Source organism: Hyperolius riggenbachi, chromosome 4 (genome assembly GCF_040937935.1).
Source record: "Hyperolius riggenbachi isolate aHypRig1 chromosome 4, aHypRig1.pri, whole genome shotgun sequence".
NCBI classification, from domain to species: domain Eukaryota; kingdom Metazoa; phylum Chordata; class Amphibia; order Anura; family Hyperoliidae; genus Hyperolius; species Hyperolius riggenbachi.
The window spans coordinates 270,350,002-270,373,021 of NC_090649.1; the positions used below are offsets into that span (position 1 = coordinate 270,350,002).

Here is a 23,020-nt window from a genome sequence, read left to right on the forward strand (position 1 = left end):
ACTTTTAAGCTGGCCACTAACGGTACAATCTTTTTCATCCAATCTTACCATTTCTATGTAATAGAAGGTAATTGCCTAAATTATCCATTCAATATATTCACTCAATTTACCCTTATGCTATGTAAGAATTGGACTGTTTGAAAATCCATTCTTAGAGCACGTTTCAGACAAAAGAATTCACTTCCTGCTTAACTGACCTTAGGCGGAGATAAAGTTCAAATCTGCTGAAAAGCATCCTTTCAGCCAATGACACTGAGCCGGAAGTGATGTGTGGTGAAGGGGTGGAGTCAAGAAGTATATAGAGTCTTTGACCATGTGGTTAGGGGGGGCTTTTGCTGGAATGGACTGGTGAGGCTGTTAGCGGGAAACCATGGCTAGGTAAGCTGTATCTGCGCATTGTGGGCTGTATTTTAGGATATATTGGGAAGCTGCACTAATGTTATGTATTAACCTCTTGACGACCAGCTAACGCCGATTGGCGTAAACTGGTCGTCTGTGGGTTACCATGGAAACGGCCACTCGATCGAGCGACCTTTCCATGTCAGTTCACGGAGGGTGTCTCCGTGAACAGCCGGAGAGCCGCCGATAGCGGCTCGCCGGCAAAATGTAAACAGGCGGGGAAGAAATCCCCGCTGTTTACATCATACGGCGCTGCTGCGTAGCAGCGCCGCAAGTCAGATCGGCGATCCCCGGCCTCTGATTGGCCGGGGATCGCCGCCATATGATAGGCTGAAGCCTATCCCACAATGCGCAGGACGGTTATCCGTCCTGCGCAGCCCAGCAAGGGAGAGGGAGGTAAGGGGAGGGAGGGAGCGCACAAAACGCTGCGGAGGGGGGCTTTGAGGAGCCCCCCCCCCGCTACCCACTAATGGCCGGCGGCGATCAGACCCCCCCAGCAGGACATCCCCCTAGTGGGGAAAAAAGGGGGGTAGTCTGATCGCCCTGCTGCACTGCTGATCGGTGCTGCGGGCTGTAGAGCCCACGCAGCACCGATCAGTGAAAATTCCCCTGGTCGGCAAGTGGTTTGTATACATTGTGGGCATTGGTTTCTAAGCTTTATGTGTTTATAATGTTGGATTGCTCTGTACATGTTGTTTTCTGTAGTTCATCAGTATCTGTACCTGTATCGCAAATACCACTTGCAATATAAACTTTATTTATACTGTTGTTGATGTGTATTTCTTTGCCAAACGACCACCTAGAACTTACGAGAAATCGGTATTGTTGTCTTTATTAATATCCCATTGTTGAGGCAATATTTTCAGCAATATCGTATTTCTTACATACTACATAGATTTGGTAAGATTGGATGACAAAGATTGGATCGTTAGTTGCCACCCTAAGGGGCACTACAGCAAAAACTGTAAAATTTAAAATATGTGCAAACATATATAAATAAGAAGTACAGTTTTTTCCAGAGTAAAATGAGCCATAAATTACTTTTCTCCTATGTTGCTGTCACTTACAGCAGGTAATAGAAATCTGACAGAAGTGACAGGTTTTGGACTAGTCCATCTCTTCATAGGGGATTCTCAGGGATATATTTATTTTTAAAAGCAATAAGTGAATGGCAGTTGCTCTGTCCAACTGCTAAAAAACTGTAAGGAGCAGGGAAGCTGGCCAGCATCATTGTTTAAATCCTTTTTAGGGAATAACTTTATAAAGAATAAAAGCCTTGCTGAGAGATGGAGAGTCCAAAACCTGTCACTTCTGTCAGATTTCTATTACCTTCTGTAAGTGACAGCAACATAGGAGAAAAGTAATTTATGGCTCATTTTACTCTGGAAAAAATGTACTTCTTATTTACATGTGTTTGCACATATTTTAAATTTTACATTTTTTCGCTGTAGTGCCCCTTTAATAAACTCAGACCAGTTGTTGTTGAAATTTGATTTTTATGGTGACAATCCCGCTTTAAACAATGGCCACTTCTATCAGACACATATTGTATTAAAGTACACCTGAACTGAGAGGGACATGATTGCTGCCATATTTATTTAATTTTACCCGACTGTTACCCTGCGAGATGGACAGACACCGTGGGGAAGCTGCTACAGGACAGGTAATGTATAAATGCACTACACTACATACATTTATATATTTTGGGGGCAGCGGTGGGGCGGACGCGGCGGCTCAGACGATTCCCTGATGATTTCATGCTGAAATCGGACGGGAATTGGCCTGTAGTGTATGGGCAGATTCGACTAGAGACAAATTTATCTCTAATCAGATTCGATTAGAGATAAATTTGTCTCTTGGTCGAATCCGCCCATAATCGTTCTAATGTATGGCCACCTTTATCCAGGCAGAGCACCTGATCTGCATGCTTGTTCAGGGTCTATGGATAACAGTATTAGATGCAGAAGATCGGCCGGGCAGCCAGGCAATCAAGCAATGTTTAAAAGAAAATAAATATGTCAACATCCATGTCCCTCTTCATTCAGGTGTCCTTTAAACGTTATATCAGATTTCCTATACTACTAATAAAAGTATCATCTCTATCATTAAGCGCATGACAGATTCTTTTAATGTTCTGTCATGTGAAGATATTATGTCTGCCATAAAACCAGTAATGAGAGTATAATAACTTAAAAGCAATAAGTGTCTGTAAAATAAATAAAACCGACTTTTACAGAACTGACAATTTTCAAAAGAGCTCAGCCAGAGGAAAAGACACAGTAGCTGTTTCCTGACTACCGTAGATGAATGCAACAAGCTAATCAGTAATAACTTTGTGACATGGTCTTCTGCTAGGTGAAAGGAGGGGAGAATTGGTAAAAAGAGATCTTAACTGAAATAACTTTACTTCAAGTGTCTGGGTGAACGATGTAATGAAATCTGTTTGCTGTGCTAGCTGTCTCCGGATTGGGCTGTAATTACACCACAGAAGGAAGAAAGGTAGCTGAGTCTCAATCTAGATCATTTGTGTAAACTCAGCCTTCTTGTCAACGATGTTCTCACATTGCATGCATGCAAACCACAAAAATCATCTCCGATGAACAAAACAGAGACGGGCTCCGGTTCCGAGCTTGCCATTACCTAATATTCTGTCAATGGAATTTTCTGAGCTGTTTCATCTAACAAACTAAGGTTAGAAAAGAGAACATTTTAGATCCGGGATGATTGAAAAGGATGGAGGAAACTCATTTGTTCTTCTATTCATTACTTAGAAACACAAGCCCAGATTTCAAATACAGAAATGTAAAGTAAATAAGTAAATAAAGAAAAATCGACTGTTTCATTACATAATAATGGAGAGTTAAATGTTCCTTTTTAGGATCAAATCCAGTGTAGATTGTATTTTCTAACTCAGACCACCCAGAAGAATTATTTTAAGGCTTAATATATAAAATCCCAAACCAGCAAAATAGTATAATAATCATATGTCCATTTATTTTACAAGCTACAATTCTACCACTCAGTATATAGCAATTCTGCAGCACAGTCATAAAAATAAGTCTTTCTGAAGTGTGAAAATTTATGTCACAAAAAAAATACAACAAATACACTTGGTTAAAAAAGTCACAACATATTACTTTGTCAGTTTTTTGACATTTGTTGCTACATTGTTGTCAAGTCTTTTGTCCAAGCATATTATCCCACTACTCACAATTGTAAGCATAACAAACAATTCAGTATCTGAAAACTTTATTTACATTTGCAAAAAACTGTTCATATGGTTTTGCTAAATAAAAAAAATGTAAATACTTTTAAAATAGTTCATATTTCCAACATCTATAATATATTTTTGATTTTCAATAAATCTATTTTCCTGGCTCCTTCATAAGTAAAAGCACAGATTAAGAATATTTCCCATGTGTAAGAAAGCCCACAATGTAGTCACTAAGAAATGTAAACTGTAGAAAGTTGCAGTTATTTTCTAAAACAGAAGACTATTAAAACGTCACTACTTTAACGATCAGTGCTTGAAAAAGGCCTCTGTGTACATCTAAAATGATGTGGTATCTCATTTCATGGCAGTGAGGAGTGTCCTTGATGTGGGCGCACACTGCCTAGATCTGCTGAACTTAGTTTACAGAAGAGATTTCCTATTGACACCTGCAGAATCCCACCCCTTCTGTCCTCCCAGGAGCAGGAAAACCACAGGCCACCATACTGGCGCCATCCCTAGCTATGTCCAATCAATAAGGACTTATTTCCTGGCCATTTGCTGAGGTCACAGCAGAAAACCTCATTAATAATTTCTACTTGTTTAGCCTCAAGTGTGCTTCTGGCATGACAAGAGAAAACGATTTGACCTTTTTTTTTCTCTCGTTCTATTTTTATCTTTAGCTATTCAAGCAAGAAAAAAAAATAGGTTGAGCACCCTTTGCACAGTATGTGAATACGAATGCAGGCCGACTGATGTTCATTCAGGAGTTTGCAGTCCACAGTACTCAGGCTGATAGACAGAAAATGAACAAAAAATAATTTAAATTAGCAGCAATATGTAAAGCCAAGCAGGAAGTCATGAAAACCTGGTCACAGCATATACAATGTTCTCTAAGGCAGATCTGGCCTTTGAGGGAGGGAAGCAATGTAGGGTCTCCAGAGCTTTGTTTCCATGGTAACGGCACAGGTCAATAGCTGAAGTCACACCTTTGCCAGCCTTGATTGCCTCTTGCAACTGTAAAAAAGCATAGACATGTCTGACAAGCCATTTGTGTTGTCACATGGTATACAGTATTTTTATTCTGATGAGATGAATAAGAATATCATCCGTAATGCATGTAGAAAAGAAAAGTGCCACCTCCTCCAAGACACAAGACTGTATGACTCAAGACGAGACAGGTCCTTTGTTTGGTTAAGTGACGAGGAGCATTATTGTCTGCCCAGTTTAGTAGCTGCAGAACTGACAACACCACAGTTGTTGGGTGCTTCTCTGGTAATAGAGGTTACAGGGTGTGATAATCGCAATGTGATGTTGAACTGAATATTCAGAGCTGCCAATAATATCAGAATGGCCAGGCAGCACCATCACCAAGAATTTCACCCGCTCTGTGATTTTATGTAAAAGAATAGATTGTAGGAAAAGGCTTGTTTGTACTACATTTTCCCCATGGCCTGGGAAACACTAAATACTCACAGAATACTTTCTGCTCCAGAAACCATTCCTGATTCACAAGAGAAATCTCAGCCACAGCTACTAGTGTGCTCAGTTGAATTTTTCAAACGTAATCTCCTAATGACATTTCTGTTATCCCGAGAAAATTCCCCACCAAGAGCCCTGATTACATGTGTTGTAAATCAGAACCGTAGGCAAAGCTATTGTGCTCCGAGAATCCAACTGAGGTTTTCACAGGCTGGCGACAAATCCACAACAAGCCCATGCTTTAACCATTTCACGTCTGATATCCTTGTGCGGTTAATCCTTGCTAATCCTGTGCTTTCCCCACTATGCATCTGATATACTGGTATTGAGGAAAAAAAATCTACAACTACTCTGTGTTAAGTGATTAGTTATGTACATTATAACCCATTACTGATTTTTATCACTGACAAAGATATACAGACCCTCCATTGCCTGTTATTTACAAATATTTCCCATTATCAGCTGCCAGCTTCTCTTTCTGCCCTCCAAATCCACTGCCAGGGACTTTCTTAAGCTGGCTCTACAGTTATTGATTTTTATGCGGGATCAACCTTTCAATCCAATTTTTGAATCTAATCAAGAGAGAATTCATACACATTTTGGCCGAGTGATCAAAAATTATCGATATTGGCCAGATAATCGAAAAACCCATAATTGGTCACGTAGGAACATTTTGGTCAATTGTACAGGAATCGGCTGGTATTCTCTTATGTGTTGATCGATGTAAGATTAACTCCTTGTTTGTAAACATGTGCTTTGGCATTGTTCGAATAATAGTTTGTTATGTTGAAATGCAAATACCCGTATTTCGCGCCGTATAAGACGCTCCGGAATATAAGACGCACCCAGGTTTAGAGGGCAAAAAACAGAGAAAAAAATTATATATACTAAACCTGGTGCGTCCATATTCCAGGAGAGTCTTGTACATGTTACCCCTCAAATGTTGTCCTCCTGTGTCCCATTGTCTCCCCATGTGTCCTCTGTGTCCCCAATACCTGCCCCATGTGTCCTCTGTGTCCCCCATACCTGCCCCATGTGTCACCCATGCATACCCCATGTGTCATCTGTGTGTCCCTCATACATGCTCCATGTGCCCTGTGTCACCCATGCCTGCCCTATATGCTTGCCCTATGTGTTGTCTGTGTCCCCCATACCTGTCCCATGTGTCCTCTGTGGCAACCATGCATGTCCCATGTGTCCTTTGTGTCCCTCATGCCTCATGTGTCCCTCATGCCTCATGTGTCCCTCATGCCTGCCCCATGTGTCCTCTGTGTCCCCCATGTGTCCTCTGTGTCCCCCATGTGTCCTCTGTGTCACCCATGTGTCCTCTGTGTCACCCATGTGTCCTCTGTGTCACCCATGCCTGCCGTGTCCTCTGTTTTCCTCATGCCTGCCAGATGTGCCTGAGTCCCCCTCGTGTGTCTAAGTTGTGGCTGCAGACGACGTATGCCTCTGCCCTCTCCCTGTTATGTGTCCGGCGTGTGTAATATGCCCCCTCCCGCTGTGTTCCTTATCTCTGCGTGAGTGTCTAATATGCCCGCTCCCGCCTGCCTTATCTCCCTCCCCCATGTCTTGGCTGGCCCCCCCGGGTGTTAATCTGCAGCGGCTTACCTCTCCGCCATGCCCGCGAGGATTGGAGACCTCCTTCCCAGCCGCGCATCTCGCTCTAGTGATCGGCATGTGGTGATTGCGTCATTATCACATGCCGATCACTAGAGCGAGATGCGCAGCTGGGAAGGAGGTCTCCAATCCTCGCGGGTATGGCGGAGAGGTAAGCCGCTGCAGATTAACACCCGGGGGGGCCAGCCAAGACATGGGGGAGGGAGATAAGGCAGGCGGGAGCGGGAATATTAGACACTCACGCAGAGATAAGGAACACAGCGGGAGGGGGCATGTTACACACGCCGGACACATTACAAGCATGGGGAGCGGGCAGAGGCATACGTCGTCTGCAGCCACAACTTACATACACAGGCAGGGAATTCCCGACGTGGCGGCGGGTCGCGGTCTGTATCGGCGGGCGTTTCTAAGTCGGGCATTCCCTGCCTTTGCCGTATAAGATGCAGGGACTTTTTCCCCCTATTTTTGACGGAGAAAAAGTGCGTCTTATACGGTGAAAAATACGGCAGATTGATATTTCATCACAAATCTACCAGATGTCGCATCTAGAGTGTGGTGCAGAGTTCATATATTATTTGAAGGATAAGCCATGTTCTAATTGAATACAAACATCGATTGAAAGATCGATTGCACGTAATGTGATTAGTGTATGGACAGCTTTAGCGTTACTTACCCATCTGTAATATGTAATCTTAGCATTACTTATTGGTTTCATATCCATTATAAGTTGCCCAGACTAACCACTGCTCAGTCTGCCTCAGGGGGTGTGTGATCATCACCAGGGGCAACAAGTGATAAACTAAACAGGATGTAATACCCTGGTGTCCGATTCCCAGGAGGTCCCTTGCTCCCTAGCAGAGGCCAGCAGCAATCTGGAAGCATGGCTTAGTAAGTATCTCAACCTTCCCCTCTCCCCCGCTTTCTAGGGTGATGGGCTCCACTCCACTCACAGGTACCATCAGCCTCTTGTGTCTGCATGTATCGGGTCCTGACTGGTTGCCATCAATAAGCCACAACATGCTGACACTAAAGTTAAAGTTACAAGTTAAAGGAGACAACCCATCGCCACAGTATTCAGGAGAGGCGATGGACACAAGACTACTAGGGAATGCCTTAAAAGGAACCTGAGGTGATAGACATATAGATGTTGCCATATTTATTTCCTCTTAAATAATACCAGCTGCCTGGCAGTCCTGCTCACCTCTTTGTCGTCTGAATCACACAACTGAAACAAGCATGCAGCTAATCCAGTCAAACACCTATTCTACATGCTTGTTCAGGGTCTATGGCTAAAAGTATTAAAGGGGATCAGCAGGACAGCCAGGCAATGTGCATTGTTTAAAAGTAAATTAACATGACAGCCTCCATATGACTTTAAAGAGGAAAGGGGGGGGGGAACTAGACTACCAGGGAAACTATAGGGAAGGAGGGGTACAAAACTACATGGGAGTGCTGTGCGAAAGGTGGGGGGGGGGAGGACCACTAGATTACCAGGGACTATCTTAAAGAGGAAAGGAGGAGGGGCTATTACTATAAAAATACCATTTAGCCACATTTTATAGCTCTATTCTCTTTTGAAACCATACCTCCTTCATATTATGCTTTATAAAAACCTTTTAAACCTCCCCACCACCTGTCCCTGTTTACTTTTAGACTTTTTTTTATAATCGTAGTACTGGGAGAAAAAAATGCTTATAAATATACCTATATTACAAAATTCAATATAATCACCATGCATTGTTGTAGCAACAACATTCAAGTTTTATAATAAATGAATATGTTGGCACTTTATTATTAAAAGAAAGTCCAGTTTTTCCATATATAATTATATATATATTATATATATATATATATATATATATATATATATATTAATAATATAATATATATATATATATATATCCACTTTACCCCCACGCGTACGGATTTCTCCGCCCTTTTCTTTCCCTCCTAAAAAACCAGGGACGGAGAAATCCGTACCTTCCGCGCTACCGCCGCTGTCCGCGCTCCCGCCGCTCGTGCGTGCGCACCCGCCCCTCGTGCGCGCTGCCGTCCGCTCGCCCGGAGATCAATGAACGGGAAAATCCATTCCCGTTCGTTGATCTAAGCCCCCGCAATGATCTGCTGCTTCTTTCAGAAACAGCGAGGTCATTGTGAGTCTCCCAGCCTCCTACTGCTTCCTGTAAGCGTCCTTCCGGACGCTTACAGGTCGCATGTAAACAAACACTCTGTGGCCATCTTGTGGCCAAATAGTAAACTACACCCTAAAAGCATTTTACATATACAAACATTACATTTACACAATAAATTAACTCATTACCTCCCACACTCCCCAATTTTAATTTTTTTTTGTAATTAAAAAAAAAAAAAAAAATACAATAAAAAAAAAACCATAACCACCTTAGGGACTGAACTTTTTAAATATTTATGTCAAGAGGGTATAACACTGTTACTTTATAAACTGCGGGCTTGTAATTAGGGATGGATGCAAAACTGAAAAAAATGCACCTTTATTTCCAAATAAAATATTGTCGCCAAACATTGTGATAGGGACATAATTTAAATGGTTTTATAACCGGGACAAATGGGTTAATACATTTCATGGGTTTTAATTACAGTAGCATGCTTTATTTAAAAACCATAATGGCCAAAAACTGAAAAATAATAATTTTTTCCCACATTTTTTGCCATTTCCCCATTAAAACACATTTAGAATAAAATAATTCTTGGCATAATGTCCCACCTAAAGAAAGCCTAATTGGTGGCGAAAAAAACAAGCTATAGTTCATTTCATTGGGATAAGTAATAATAAAGTTATAGATGAATGAATGGAAGGAGCACTGAAAGGTGAAAATTGCTCTGGTGGTCAGGGGGTAAAACCCCTCAGTGGTGAAGTGGATATATATATATATATATATATATATATATATATATATATATATATATAATGTATTTATTTTAAGTATTTATATAGCGACAACATATTACGCAGCGCTGTACAGAGTTTATTGTCTTGTCAATAACTGTCCCTCAGATGGGCTCACAATCTAGTCCCCACCATAGTCATATGTCTATGTATGTATCGTGTAGTGCATGTATCGTAGTCCAGGGCCAATTTAGGGGACAGCCAAATAACTTATCTGTACGTTTTTGGGATGTGGGAGGAAACCGGGGTGCCCGGAGGAAACCCACACAGACACGGGAGAACATACAAACTCCTTGCAGATGTTGACCTGGCTGGGATTCGAACCAGGGACCCAGCGCTGCAAGGCGAGAGCGCTAACCACTACTCCACCGTGCTGATATATATATATATACATATATAGATATATAGATATATATATATATATATATATACTGTATATATATATATATATACTGTATATATATATATATATATATATATATATATATTTATTAATTAATGTTCAGTGCTGCGTAATATGTTGGCGCTTTATAAATACAATAAATAATAATAATATATATATATATATATATATATATATATATATATATATATATATATATATATATATATATATATATATATAATCACTAAGGTGTCATAAGAAGTGATGAAAGAATTGCTGGGTAAATTGGCTAAATCTAAACATCAAAACTGCTCTAGTCCACAAGGAGGGAAAAGAAACAGGACTAGGTGCAAAGTGTACATATGCTAGCTGGTCAGCTAAAGGCCACCTTTGCCAAAAATCTAGTACAGGTGAAAAAAATAAGAATATCATGAAAAAGTCCATTTATTTCAGTATTTCAACTTAAAAGGTAAAACTAATATATGAAATTAAAACCCTTTGCAGGTGGTTTGATTTAACCATTTCAGCCCGCGGAGAGTTTTCACCTTCTGCATCAGAGCAATTTCACCTCCCATTCATTCGCTAATAACTTTATCACTTCTTAACACAATTTATTGATCTATATCTTGTTTTTTCCGCCACTAATTAGGCTTTCTTTGGGTGGTACCTTTTGCTAAGAATTATTTTTTTATAAATGCATTTTACCAGGATTAATAAGAAAAAAAAATGGAAAAAATTAATTTCTCAGTTTTCGTCCATTATAGCTTCAAAATAATCCACGCTACCATAATTAAAACCTATGTATTTTATTTACCCGTTTGTCTCGGTTATGACACCATTTATATGTTGTCCCTATCACAATGTATGGTGCCAATATTTTATTTGGAAATAAAGGTGCATTTTTCCCGTTTTGCGTCCATCACTATTTACAAGCTTATAACGTAAAAAATGTTTGTAGTATACACCCTTCAAATGCATATTTAAAAAGTTCAGACCTTTAGGTAACTATTTATGGGTTGCTGTTTTTTTTTTAACTGTAATTTTTTTTTCCATTAAAAATTTTATTTGGGTAATATTTTGGTGTGGGAAATAAACAATTTTAATGTTATTATATGTGTAAATTGTAATGTAAAAAATATGTAGATGTAGTTTTACTATTGGCCGCCTTGAGTTTTTGTTATCTCCTTGTGCTTCTCGCTAACCGGAAGCACAAGGAGGACACGGAACATTTTATTTGCAGAAAGACTGAAGCCTCTAGTAAGAACGCTTCCGTTTTTCTGCTGGGGACACGGATCCGCTCACTGATCCCAGGGCTACCGGGGGACAGAACGGGGGTGCGCTGGAGCACGCCGAAGTGCGTCTGTTAGTGAGCATCACGTCCGGGTGGCTGAAATGGTTAATTAGCTGATTAGAGTCTGAAACTTTGAGCATATATTATTGACATTTTCACAATATTCTAATGGTCTGAGATTTTGGAGTTCTCATAAGTTGCAAGCCATATTCATCAAAATTATAACAAAGGCTTGAAATTTCTCACTTTGCATGAAATGAGTCAATTTCATATATTAGTTTCACCTTTTAAGTTGAATTACTGAAATAAATGTAATAATAATTGTTTGAGTTTCACCTGTATGTGTTTAGAGATCAAGATGCTTTACTATACCTAAGCTCTAGCTTAGGCTGGGGTTGGCATGCAGTATCCATGGGAGCAAACAATGTTATGGCAAAGCTGTGTTTTAGGACATTTGAGTGCAGGGCTTTTGGCTCCTTTTTTGCCTATAATATCGCAATCTGGTACTACTCCACAACTGAATAACTCTATCTCACAGAATTGTACTGTAAAGTCCTCCAGGAACTTCGTTTTAAACAAGTTCTGAATATGTGTTTTTCCCACCCTCTGGCATTAAACAATGTATGTAGCTCTCCTTACCTTAGCCAAGTCAATCATGTTGCCCTTTGGTTGAGCCTAGTGGGTAAAAAACATACAATGCAGAATATTTAGAGACAATTTTACTCATTCAGTCATCGTAATTAACACATTGATGTTCACTACAAATCAGGGATACTACTGCTTCATGAGCATACAACATGTAATGATGCAGATTTTATGATTTACATTAGCCCTACTTCCTGCAATGGTGAGCTTAAAGTGAACCTCCAGACTAAAAATCTACTCAGCAGCATTGAAAGGGCTTGGTGTTTCTTTAACAGTTGCACAGCATCAGAACTTAGTTTTTCATACCAAAGCCTCATTTTTAGCAGATTAGAAGCTAAGCTCCGCCCCATTAAAGAAAACTTCCCGGGCATTTTTACCCTGATGCTGTGCAAAGCATTAAGGGATTTCCTATGTTGTTGTTCTCATTGCCTAGCAACTGGAAGGGGTGATCAGGACACAAAACAGTTGGAACTGTGTCTCATGCTCCCTGTCACCTCCTTTCAACCAAAAAGATGGCTGCCCCCATGAAATCACAAACATTTGCCTGTTCTTTTAAAACAGGGTGAGTAAGAGATTATATTACCTATCTATTTTAATTAACATCACTAATGTAACTTAATGACAGTTTGTTTGTTTAGGCTGAAGTTCCTCTTTAAAGAGACTCTGAAGTCTCCGTAAATTCAGGTTTTTATTGCAAAAACCTGTTCAACATGATAGCCCTAACTAAAACGCTGTATCCCCGCTGCTGAAATCTAACTAAATCCCCCCAAACTCCTCCGGGCACACTGCGGGGAGAGCTTTCATGAGAGGCAGAGCTTTCAGCTGCAGCTCTGCCTCTGCACGCGTCTATCAGCGTGCCTCTCCGCCTCCGCCCGCCCCTCACAGTCTTTCTTCACTGAGAGGGGCGGGGGGGAGGCAGAGATACGCGCTGATAGACGCGTGTAGAGGCAGAGCTGCAGCTGAAAGCTCTGCCTCTTACGGAAGAGCACAGGGCAGCAAAATCCATGACCAAGAAGGTTGTGGATTTTGCGAGGGGAGTTTGGGGGGGATTTAATTAGATTTCAGCGGCGGGGATATGGCTATCACGTTGAACAGGTTTTTGCAATAAAAACCTGAATTTACGGAGACTTCAGAGTCTCTTTAAGCAACTTCTGGCCAGAGTTGTGATGATTCTTCTGGTGATCTGCCTGAGGCATGAGCAGTTCCTTTGCAAGAGTTGCTTGTGACAAAATAAAACAGTAAAAGGCATCTCCAGCGTCACTTTAGATCTGCAAGCATACCACTAGAGGGCCCTCTCTGGGTATCAGTATTTCCCTGTACATGTCTAAAGGGATACAGGGAAACCTCTATAAATGTGAATGTGCCCTGTTCCTGCATCTCATGTTTTTTCACTTTCTGATTTCCTACTCGGCAGTACATTGGTACCAGAGGAGTGAGTAGTACAGGACAGGGTGGTTCCTTCTATGCCCTAACTAGATGTTAGGGCTATATAAATGCATAATAAAATTCTGCACTTACCACTTTAATTTGTTCCATCCAGGCATCTCTTCCTATAGACTCCTGGTGAAGAACAACTGGAGCAGAATTCAGACTGAGAGAACCACCAGGATGTTTACCATTTATGAATGGCTGTAGGTCAGAATTAAGCTGGAAATCAATGGTCAAATATCAGTTGATTAATTTAAAGTCTTCCTATACACTTTTTTGATGTGAAAATACTTTGAATTTACGCATAGTACCCAAAATACCAGTGTAAAATGATCTTTGAATGTAATAAATGTTCCATTTTAGTTGATCCAAGATAAACTTTTACTCATTGTGCAGGAGGCGGTTACTAACCATTGATTTCAGAGGCAGAGAGGAGGAGGAGAGGGGACTGAATTTACACACAGCTAAGCTGATAGCATCTCCAGCCCTCAGCCTGTGACAATGTGTCAAACAGAACATGGCTGCCCTCATTGTATCACAGGAATAAATAATCAAACTTTTGAAGCTGTTTGAAGCTAGATATGCTGTGTAAACTATCTAAACTTTAGATAAGATATATAGACAAGTTACTGGTTATAGTTAGTTTTTCATCACGGATCCGCTTTAAGGTGTTTTTTCCCTCTCAGAATGGTAACAGGATTTCTGAGCTCATGAGATAGACAGATTCCCTATATTTGAAGTACCACTGTCACTTTAGTATGCACAGTAATAATAATTTGCATATTCAGTAGTGGTGCATTGTGGGTAACCACAAATGTTCACTTATAGCTGAATTATTGCAAGTTTCCTTCTGTTTAAAGAAGGCAAATTTTACCAAGCATTGCTTATTAGTAAAAGGGCTTTTCGGTCTCTTTTATCCCCCTATACATTCCTAGTGGTTTGGGTCACCCCAAGCTGCTTGGTTACTCTGTTGTACTGGTCCAAGCCCTATCCCATACAGCCATATCAATTCCTACCATGTACTGACGAGGACGAAAAGTCCAAAACAGGCTGTCTACATGTGGGGTTGATGTGGCTGTGTAATATTTAAAGCTATAGGCTTTGCTATACACCAGCGGTTCTGGATGCTTGCCTGGCTTACAGGGGCGAAAAGAGATCATTTGCATATTCAGTAGTGGTGCATTGTGGGTAACCACAAATGTTTACTTATTGCTGAATTATTGCAAATTTCCTTCTTATTTTCACCAAGCATTGCTTATTAGTAGGAAGGCTTTTCGGTCTCTTTTATCCCCCTATACATTCCTAGTGGTTTGGGTCACCCCGAGCTGCTTGGTTACTCTTTAGTATGCACACAAACTGTACAATGTTGCTCAAATCTCTCCCAACAAGTAGGGGGCACCATCAAGATGTTATAGAAATTTTTGAAAGTCCCAGGGCTCCCCACAAAAACATGGTCACCAGCTCATATAGCACTTTGCTGGTGAGGTGACAGGAAGCCACACAAGATGGAATCCACCAGAGCTGAATAGTGGTGCAGCAGCACTTCAAAGACCTGTCAAAGGCAATGTAAGCAGAACCAGTGACAAGCTTATAAAGCACGTCAGCAATTTTATTCAGAAATGGTGGCTTACAGCTCATGCAGCTGCCTGTTCCCTTGTTGCTAAATATCAGCACCCGTGCTGTATGACTTGGACCAGCAATGAGGTGAGGAAAAGATGCACGCTGCAAAATATGACCGTAATTTGGTGCCCATGGGTTGCGAAATTTACTGAACAGGGTGTGGGTAATGGATGTGGCACGAGCAGGTTGCAGTCTACATTATTTTGGAGGGAAAAGGAGCAGTATGAAGGGAATAGGAGAGATATGAGCAGGATTATGGATACAGTGTATGGAGTAGAGTACAGTCGAGAGAGGCCCAGTAACTAGGCAAAGGAGCAAAACAGGCATTTTGTTCCTCTCTGAGCCATTTTTCTCTCTTCCTTCTTCAATCTGCCTTTCTGAAGCATTATGCTCTCTCTCTGCCACTTTAGTTTCTCCCTCTCTCTTACTCAACCACTTTAGTCTCTCACTCTGTGGAAATCCTACAGGGCAATGATACAAAATTGGGAGGATGGGAAGACTAGAATGCTAAAACAAACACCCACAACCCTACTAAATCCCCAACAAAAGTTCAGAGGTGACTTCCTTCAGCATCTTCCACCCTTATATAGCCAGTAACGGTGTAATAATAGCAGTATAAACTCTTGCAGTGTCTTCTGGGAGGGGGCCATAGTGCCAGCTATTACTTACCTGCCCTTCCAAAGAACCAAAGGAGGGGGCAGTAGGGAAGGCTTGCCACTCAACCTCTCTCTCTCCAGTTCCAATCTATAGGAGTTGATTCAACAATCTTGTACTGAAGCTTACATTAGTGCATATAAACTATAACTACAGGGAACATCAAGATCTGGGTGTACACACCAGTAATCAACATGCCATAGCCCTACAAATAAAAGTAATAGCATCATTCATCTTGAGTAGAAAAACATAAGAAGGTGCAGGACAGATTCTAAATCAGTAGTTCACCCTTCCATATTTCCAACGCGAACAGGTGACTAACGCATTACATGCACGATTTATATATTTGATGCATCTGTTCCTGAGAAATTCCCTTTATAAAACTCAGTCGCATGATTAGTGCACAAAGCACAAATCTTGCTCAAAGAGTCAATGGCCTTGATTCATAAAGCATTACCTCATGCGGTAATGCTGAAAACAGCAGACTTTACCGACCACTTAGCAAAGTGTCAATTCATAAAGGCTGTTACCGCATGAAAAGCTGACATTACCAACCAGGGAGATAAATTACCGACTTGGCTGTAGTTACCGCCAACACGTCAGTAAATTGTCAGCAAATGCCAATTCATAAAGCCTTCAACAAGCGGTAAGCCTGGAGGTAGTTACCGACACCTCTAGTGAGGCGTTAACAGACAGCTCTGATGAATGCAAAGTGCAGAGAGCCGAAGTCTGTTTGAGTCATCTGTGGAGAGAACCGTCTGTGTGAGTCATTTGAGCAGGCAGGGAAAGTCTGTGCAAGTCATCTGTCTGAGTCATCTGAGTGAGTCATTTTTGCAGAGAGCCGTCTGTGCGAGTCATTTCTGCAGGGCAAAAGAGAGAATTGCCACACTGCTCTACTCTACCGCTCAAGGGCTGCGGTAATTTACCGACCTCCAACAGCAGCTAGGGAAATCTTTATGAATTAGCACACAGACCGGGAAAATACCGAGTGCGGTATTTTCCCGACAAGATTTTTTTTATCACGCTGCTGTTTATGAATCGAGGCCAATATCACAGCCAGATGATTTGGGGAAGCTGCTTAAAAGGAACCTCAAGTGAGAGGGATATGGAGGCTGCCATATTTTTTTCCTTTTAAACAAGAGGGAGAGTGTTAGCTATGTAGATAAAGGTCACTATCTTAGGGGTATACATACCAGTATTCGACCCAGGGAGGATTAGTGTAAGGCGAATATGTAGGGATTAGCTGGGGGGGGGGGGGGGGGGTTTGGGTGTTAGTTTTAGGAGGCAGGGAAGAAAGTAATAGAATAATAAAGCCGATAGGTTTTTCTGATCTATTTTTTGATTACTTCTGTACAAAATCAGAAAAATGATCAGGAATCAGATCAGACCTGTCAGACATTATCGATCTGATGTGAAATCTGATGGGAAATTGCACGGTGTGTACCAGGCACGAAGTGTGATCCCAAAAAGATGTTCTCAGCAGAATTATTTACATGACTCAATCAAACAAAGCATTGCTGAGGTTCCATCCATATTCCACAGATTTCCTACTGAAATCTACTGAATTTTAATGTGCTTTGTGTGATAGGAATCCATCCCTCCCTGATCAGGTTCTGATAGATGAGTCATTGATCATTTTGCCATATCGTGTGTCAGTCGATAAATGTATGTCTTGACCAGACAAATAACATTTATATTGTGCTTTTCTCCTGGCGGAGTCAAAGAGCTTGAACTGCAGCCACTAGGGCCTGCTCAGTAGGCATTGGCAGTGGTAGGGAGTCTAGCCCAAGGACTCCTTACTGAATAGGAAGATCCGAGATGTGAACCCAGGTCTCCTACGTCAGGGGCAGAGACCTAGCACACTATCCAGCCACTCTATTAAGCCTGCTGATAAAAGCAGAGAGCAAAATAACGATTTATCATTGCACTTCTTCTCCACACTGCCAGTTATAAAGCTCCCAGCCCTGTGCATATAAAAAGGCCTTTAGATACTCACAGCATAGTCCCTTCCTTCCCAGTATGAGTGCAGAGTATAGCATTAAGAGTTTACGAAGACAGATTCAAATACTTCCGTTTTCTAACATTTGTCTTTGACATCACAGAAAATTATAACAGATCTGGGGTTGTTCTCCTGATCTTTATCATACGAGTCAAAGACCTGGAATAAGCATACACTATACGTTTCACAGTGTTTCATTGGGTAGCATGCTTTTCATAGTTTATGGACACACAAGGTACTGAAAGGCAGGGTCAGAATAACAATGTCAGTACCTGTACCTTTAACAAAAATATAACAATGGCAGTTGCCATAATTCTGTTCCCATAGGTTCACTTTAATTGAAAGGAACTTTTGTCAAATAGAAAGCAATGTGAATTTTATTGAAGAAGCATGTTCAAGAACCAGGGGAAATAAATGCGTTTCCAAACAGCATCCATATTTTTGCATAACAAAAGAGGCCTGGCCTCGCTGGAATAGAGAACACAGCGAGAGACATTTAATAACCCAGAGAAGAGACAGCGTGCTACTAGGAAGGAGGAGGAAATGTGAACGCTGCTGCACGTCTGTCAATTTGCTTTAGACTGACATCAGGCCTCATTTTAGATTTGTCATTTGTCAACATTGTGTGTATCCCCATGAGGATGCAGTAGTTTGCAATGTAACAGGAAAAACTCATAGCTGTCACCCACTGGAATCCAGGATGCTCCTGGGCAAATCCAAAAAACTTCAGGGAATACATCACTAGAGTGCTATGTACTTGAAAATAGTGCTAAATTATGTATGCAAAAACCTGTTCTCTCTCATTACCTTACACAGTGTATACAGGGATAGAAATGGGGGAGTATTGACAAAGAGTACCAAGAAGCAGAGCAAAATGGCATTAAAGAGAACGTGTCACCATCGCCAAAACCACATTACATGGATACTAACAGATACAGTGTGAAGTGCAAGATAGGCCAGTGGTCAATAACTCTTCAGTATGGGGGAATAAAAGAAGGAGCAGATTAGCTGCCCCGAAATAGAACATGTCATCTTCAGTATTGAATGTATCAGTCATGTTATACAAGCAGTGTTCAACAAGGAAGAAAGCTGGTACATCCAAAATCAATCTTTATTGGTTCCATGTAAAAATATGTCCGTTTCGCAGCCACGTAGGACCCCTTTATCAAGGCAATAATTGCTCTGAGGCACAGATCTGTCTGCTGCTGTGCAAACGATTCTGCTTAGGAAGTTGGGAGTCTGTCTCCTCTAACACTCACCGACAGTGATGTGCATTCAATGGGATGAGCATTGCTGCTGCTGATCTCATTGAATGCACATCGCTGTCAGCGAGTGTTAGAGGAGCCAGACTCCCAACTTCCCTATGCAGAATCTTTTGCACAGCAACAGACAGATCTTTGCCTCAGAGCAATTATTGCCTTGATGAAGGGGTCCTACGCGGCTCCGAAACGTTGGCCATATTTTTACATGGAACCAATAACGATTGATTTTGGGTGTGCCAGCTTTCCTTCTTGTTGAATACTGCATAGAGGGCCTCATCCCTCTTTTCAGCTGTCGCACTCCTCTTAAAGACTATGGGTTTGATTCATTAGTGAGTGTGAGACAATACTACCCATGTGATGTTATACAAGCAGGGCCTGTTCTAGACTTTTTGCTGCCCGAGGCAAACTTGTGAGGATGCACACCCTGATTAGGAATCACCGTGCAGCACCCGACAATTTACTCTCCTTGAGTTAGCAAGGAAGAATATGCAACAACTTGAGACATGACACTCTGCAGCTCAACACAATAACACACTGGATGACTGGTTGCAAGTCTGTGACAAACAAACTGCTCACCCTCAGCCAGTCAGCCACCCTCCATTCCTTCTGAGTCAGGACAGCAGTGCCCCTCCTCCCTTCTGCTTTGCAAGTCAAATGAAACACTGCTGCTCTCCTGCCTCCCCCCTTCCTTCCTTACTGTCAGACTCCTCACACAGCACAACAAGCTGCTTTTCCCCAATGATGACCTCTTCACCTTGCTCGCTCTACTCTCGCTTCTTCTCCTACTCTGACTGCATGCTGTAAGTGTAAACACAGTAAAAAACATGCCACCTCTGTAATCTCCATGCCTGATGCAAGTGTTTCACCTTGCTTCATGAGAGAACCAGCCCTGTATACAAGTTACAGCTGTATACATCTGTATAAATGAAAGCTTGATTGCAGGTACAGTTTTTAAAATGCATTTGATAGAATATTGTTACAATTAATTAAATGAGTCATAATACTGACCTTCTCCCCTCCACCAAGCTAATGATGAGCTTGTTCACAAACATTTAACTTGATCAAACTATAAGATGCACCTGATTCTAGTGCAACTGATGGACATTTTTCATCCTATTCGATCAAGCACCAAAACGGCTCAGTGAATGGATATCTTTAATGTAAACCTCTGCAAGATTTGGCAGGTGCCAGGGTTAGCAATTCACCAGCTCGCCCATAAATTGAAACATCGTGCCCTCCTTGGTTGCACAAAGTGTTTCCAAAGCTCTGTGGCCACTCCCACCCGAGTTGCCCCCCTCCCCCTCCATCTTGGCAGTAAGCTATTAGTCCGTGGCTTTTGAGCTGAGGGTGTGCTGAGGCAATACAGGTGGGTTTGGCCACAGTTTCTCAAACACTTTAGGCAAAAACCACCCCGGCGGATTCTTGCATAACTAAAACAGAGGTTTACACTACATTTTTTTTTATTTTACTACCTTGGGGCCCTGTTCACAGCGATCAGTTGCGTAGCTTAATAATTTTGCATGTCACAGTACTGTGTTGTAACTGATTGCTTTATTCTAACTTTGTCCAAGTCTATGTCGAGTCTCCATTGCAGTTTACGCTCATTTTATAAGAGCACATTATACAACTGACCATTGTGAACTTTGCCTGGTATTCTTTAAACCTGATTTCAACTCCGAGATCCAACTTTAGTCATAGCTACTCTTCTACCTGCAATACATGGATACAGATTTCACCTGCAGAACTAAGGCTATGCAAGAGAAGATATAGTTAACTTTCACCATAGGAAAGGAAGCGGTGACACACAAGCAAATGTTACACCTTACATTCATGCAGCTGTCTTTTTGCAATACACAGCTGATTGGTGAAAATGGAGAGCTGCCTCTCTACAGATTACACATTCTCAATAGTGGCAGAAAACATAGGGTTCCATAGTAGTAGAGTACATACAGTATCTCAAAGCAGATAAGCATTGTGGTAGGTACAGCTAACAAACAATTAGAGGGAGAGGAGTGTTGGGGAGGAATTTCACATAGTTCTGAGTAGTGGCCAGGGTAATGCATGTCAGAAGTAGGGGGTAAAACAAAGTTCACACAGCACTACATTTAAAACTAACACACAAAAAGCAGTAGCTCAGCTCCTGGATGCTTCTGGAATGAGTTGTGCTTTTTTTGCAGTTGCAAGACCCATCTTGATGGAAAGGGAGTGTACATTGTTTAACCAATCAGAAGCCTGCAATGTACAGACTTAAAGTGTCAACTGAAAAGTTGCTGACATGTTGCAGGAAAGACCACTTACATGCAGGATGCTATGCAACACATGCTGGACTTTAACCGCTTCCGGACAGCGGTGATTGAAATCTTCGCCCTGTTTGGAGGCTGTTATTCCTGCCAGGGCGTAGATTTCACCTCACCACCACCTCGCGAACTTGCAGATCATGTCGCTCTTTGCCCACCGCAGTTCACTAGCGCAGAGCTCCATGAGTCGGTCAGGAGCCGATTTCATGGGTTCCTAACCCTGTCATCAATGTGAGAAAATCCCATTGGCTTACATTGATCACAGGAACAGGAGCTAATACAATCGGCTCCTGACCGGCTCACGGGGCTCTGCAGTCATTGAGACGGCAGAGTAGGTGGGCTAAGCCGACAGGTGTGCGATGTGAGCGGCGGTAGCGGCAATTCGTCGTTTTGAAGTAGTTTTTGGTGCCAGCGGTCTCTGGTCCTTAAGGGGCCAGAGACTGCTTTTACTGAAGGGGTTAAATAAAAAAGAAGCAAATATTGTAATTTCAATTGAGATGTATAACATGACACCAGGGTGAAAATTTAGCACCAACAGAGGTGTTCCTGACTCACAGTAATGCAATGCCAATGCACTTAAAACATACGGAACCCCCGCCCCATCTCTCTTCCCCAAGTGCAACTAAAGGTGCCTGGGATCCTCCACAAATTTCCATCCTGTCTGTCTTGCTACACTAATACCACTAGTGTTCTATCATCGGGTTCTCCAACACTAGAAGCAGAGATGCCAAAGTGTCTCCCCCCCCCCCCCCCGTATTGTGCCCGCCCAGTAAGGGTAGCACATGTGCATTCAGTATTAAAGTACGTCCTATCGACAGTACAGGTAGCCCCATGTAATACATAATATAAGTAGCCTTATGTTCCCCCAGTATAGTAAGCCTCATGTTCCCCCCATTATAGGTAGTCAGCTCCCAACCCCCAGTATAGGCCAGATTCCCCTCTTGTATAGGTAGCCAGGTACTGGTAGACAAATTCCCCCCTTTGTATAGGTAGTCAGAGTCCGCTCTTGTATAGGTAGACAAATTTTCCCCCTTGAGTAGGTAGACAGACTCCCCCTTGTAAACGTAGCCAGATTTTCCCCCTTCTATAGGGAGACAGCCCCCCCCCCACCCCACACACACACAGCTACTGGCATCTTCAGCTTCTTCTCCTCAACGCCACCTAACAACTGGAGTTCATGCTGTAGCTAGTACCCCTCATCATGTGACTCGCTAACACATACAGACGTGTCACATAATGAGAGACACCAGCTGCAGCCTTGTAGAACAGCTTGGTGCTCCATCCTGTGTTTCCTATATCCACAATCTGATGCGCTTTTTTTTTCTCGCCACCCAATAAGCTAATGGAGATAACCCTGAAATAAACGTTCAGAGAGTGCACATTGTGTGCCAAGTATTGCTTTAATAATTTTACACTATGCACCCTGGAGGAGGTGCTACCAGCGCAAAGGGATCAATCACAGCTCTCTCCCCTTCGTAGATTCACTCACTGACAGGATGCTTGTATTACTGCATGTACAGTAATAGCCCACTCCGGTTAAAAGTCCAGAAACACGCACACTGGCAAATCTCTCTGTACAGATCGTTAGCCCTGGCCGCATACACAGAGCAGTACATCCACATGGGTTTGTTTCCTCACTGGAACAGTGTCAGCGTACCTCCCGACTCTTTCCTACACGTTTCATCACCACTTGACTCATTCACCAGCCCCTGAATAGTGTTTAATCAGAGTGGAGTGACTCTTGTTTTTCGCTGCGATCCCCTGACTTTAGCTGGTGTGTTGGATCCATTGGAGCGCAGTT

The 23,020-nt window shown here is 42.0% G+C and overlaps 1 protein-coding gene across 1 annotated transcript in view; it reads right to left on the bottom strand.

Annotated features, from left to right (window-relative positions):
* Positions 1 to 3,391: 3,391 nt before the first annotated feature.
* The window catches only part of LOC137504773 (all trans-polyprenyl-diphosphate synthase PDSS2-like), a 45,188-nt gene continuing 25,559 nt past the window's right edge, over positions 3,392 to 23,020 (bottom strand). Inside the window, exons 5-7 of the mRNA XM_068233360.1 lie at positions 13,478 to 13,606; positions 11,954 to 11,989; positions 3,392 to 4,627 (exon numbers count right to left, since the gene is read on the bottom strand). Coding sequence (XP_068089461.1) covers positions 4,469 to 4,627; positions 11,954 to 11,989; positions 13,478 to 13,606 — 324 coding nt within the window. The 3' untranslated portion in view covers positions 3,392 to 4,468. The remainder of the gene's footprint in view (positions 4,628 to 11,953; positions 11,990 to 13,477; positions 13,607 to 23,020) is intronic.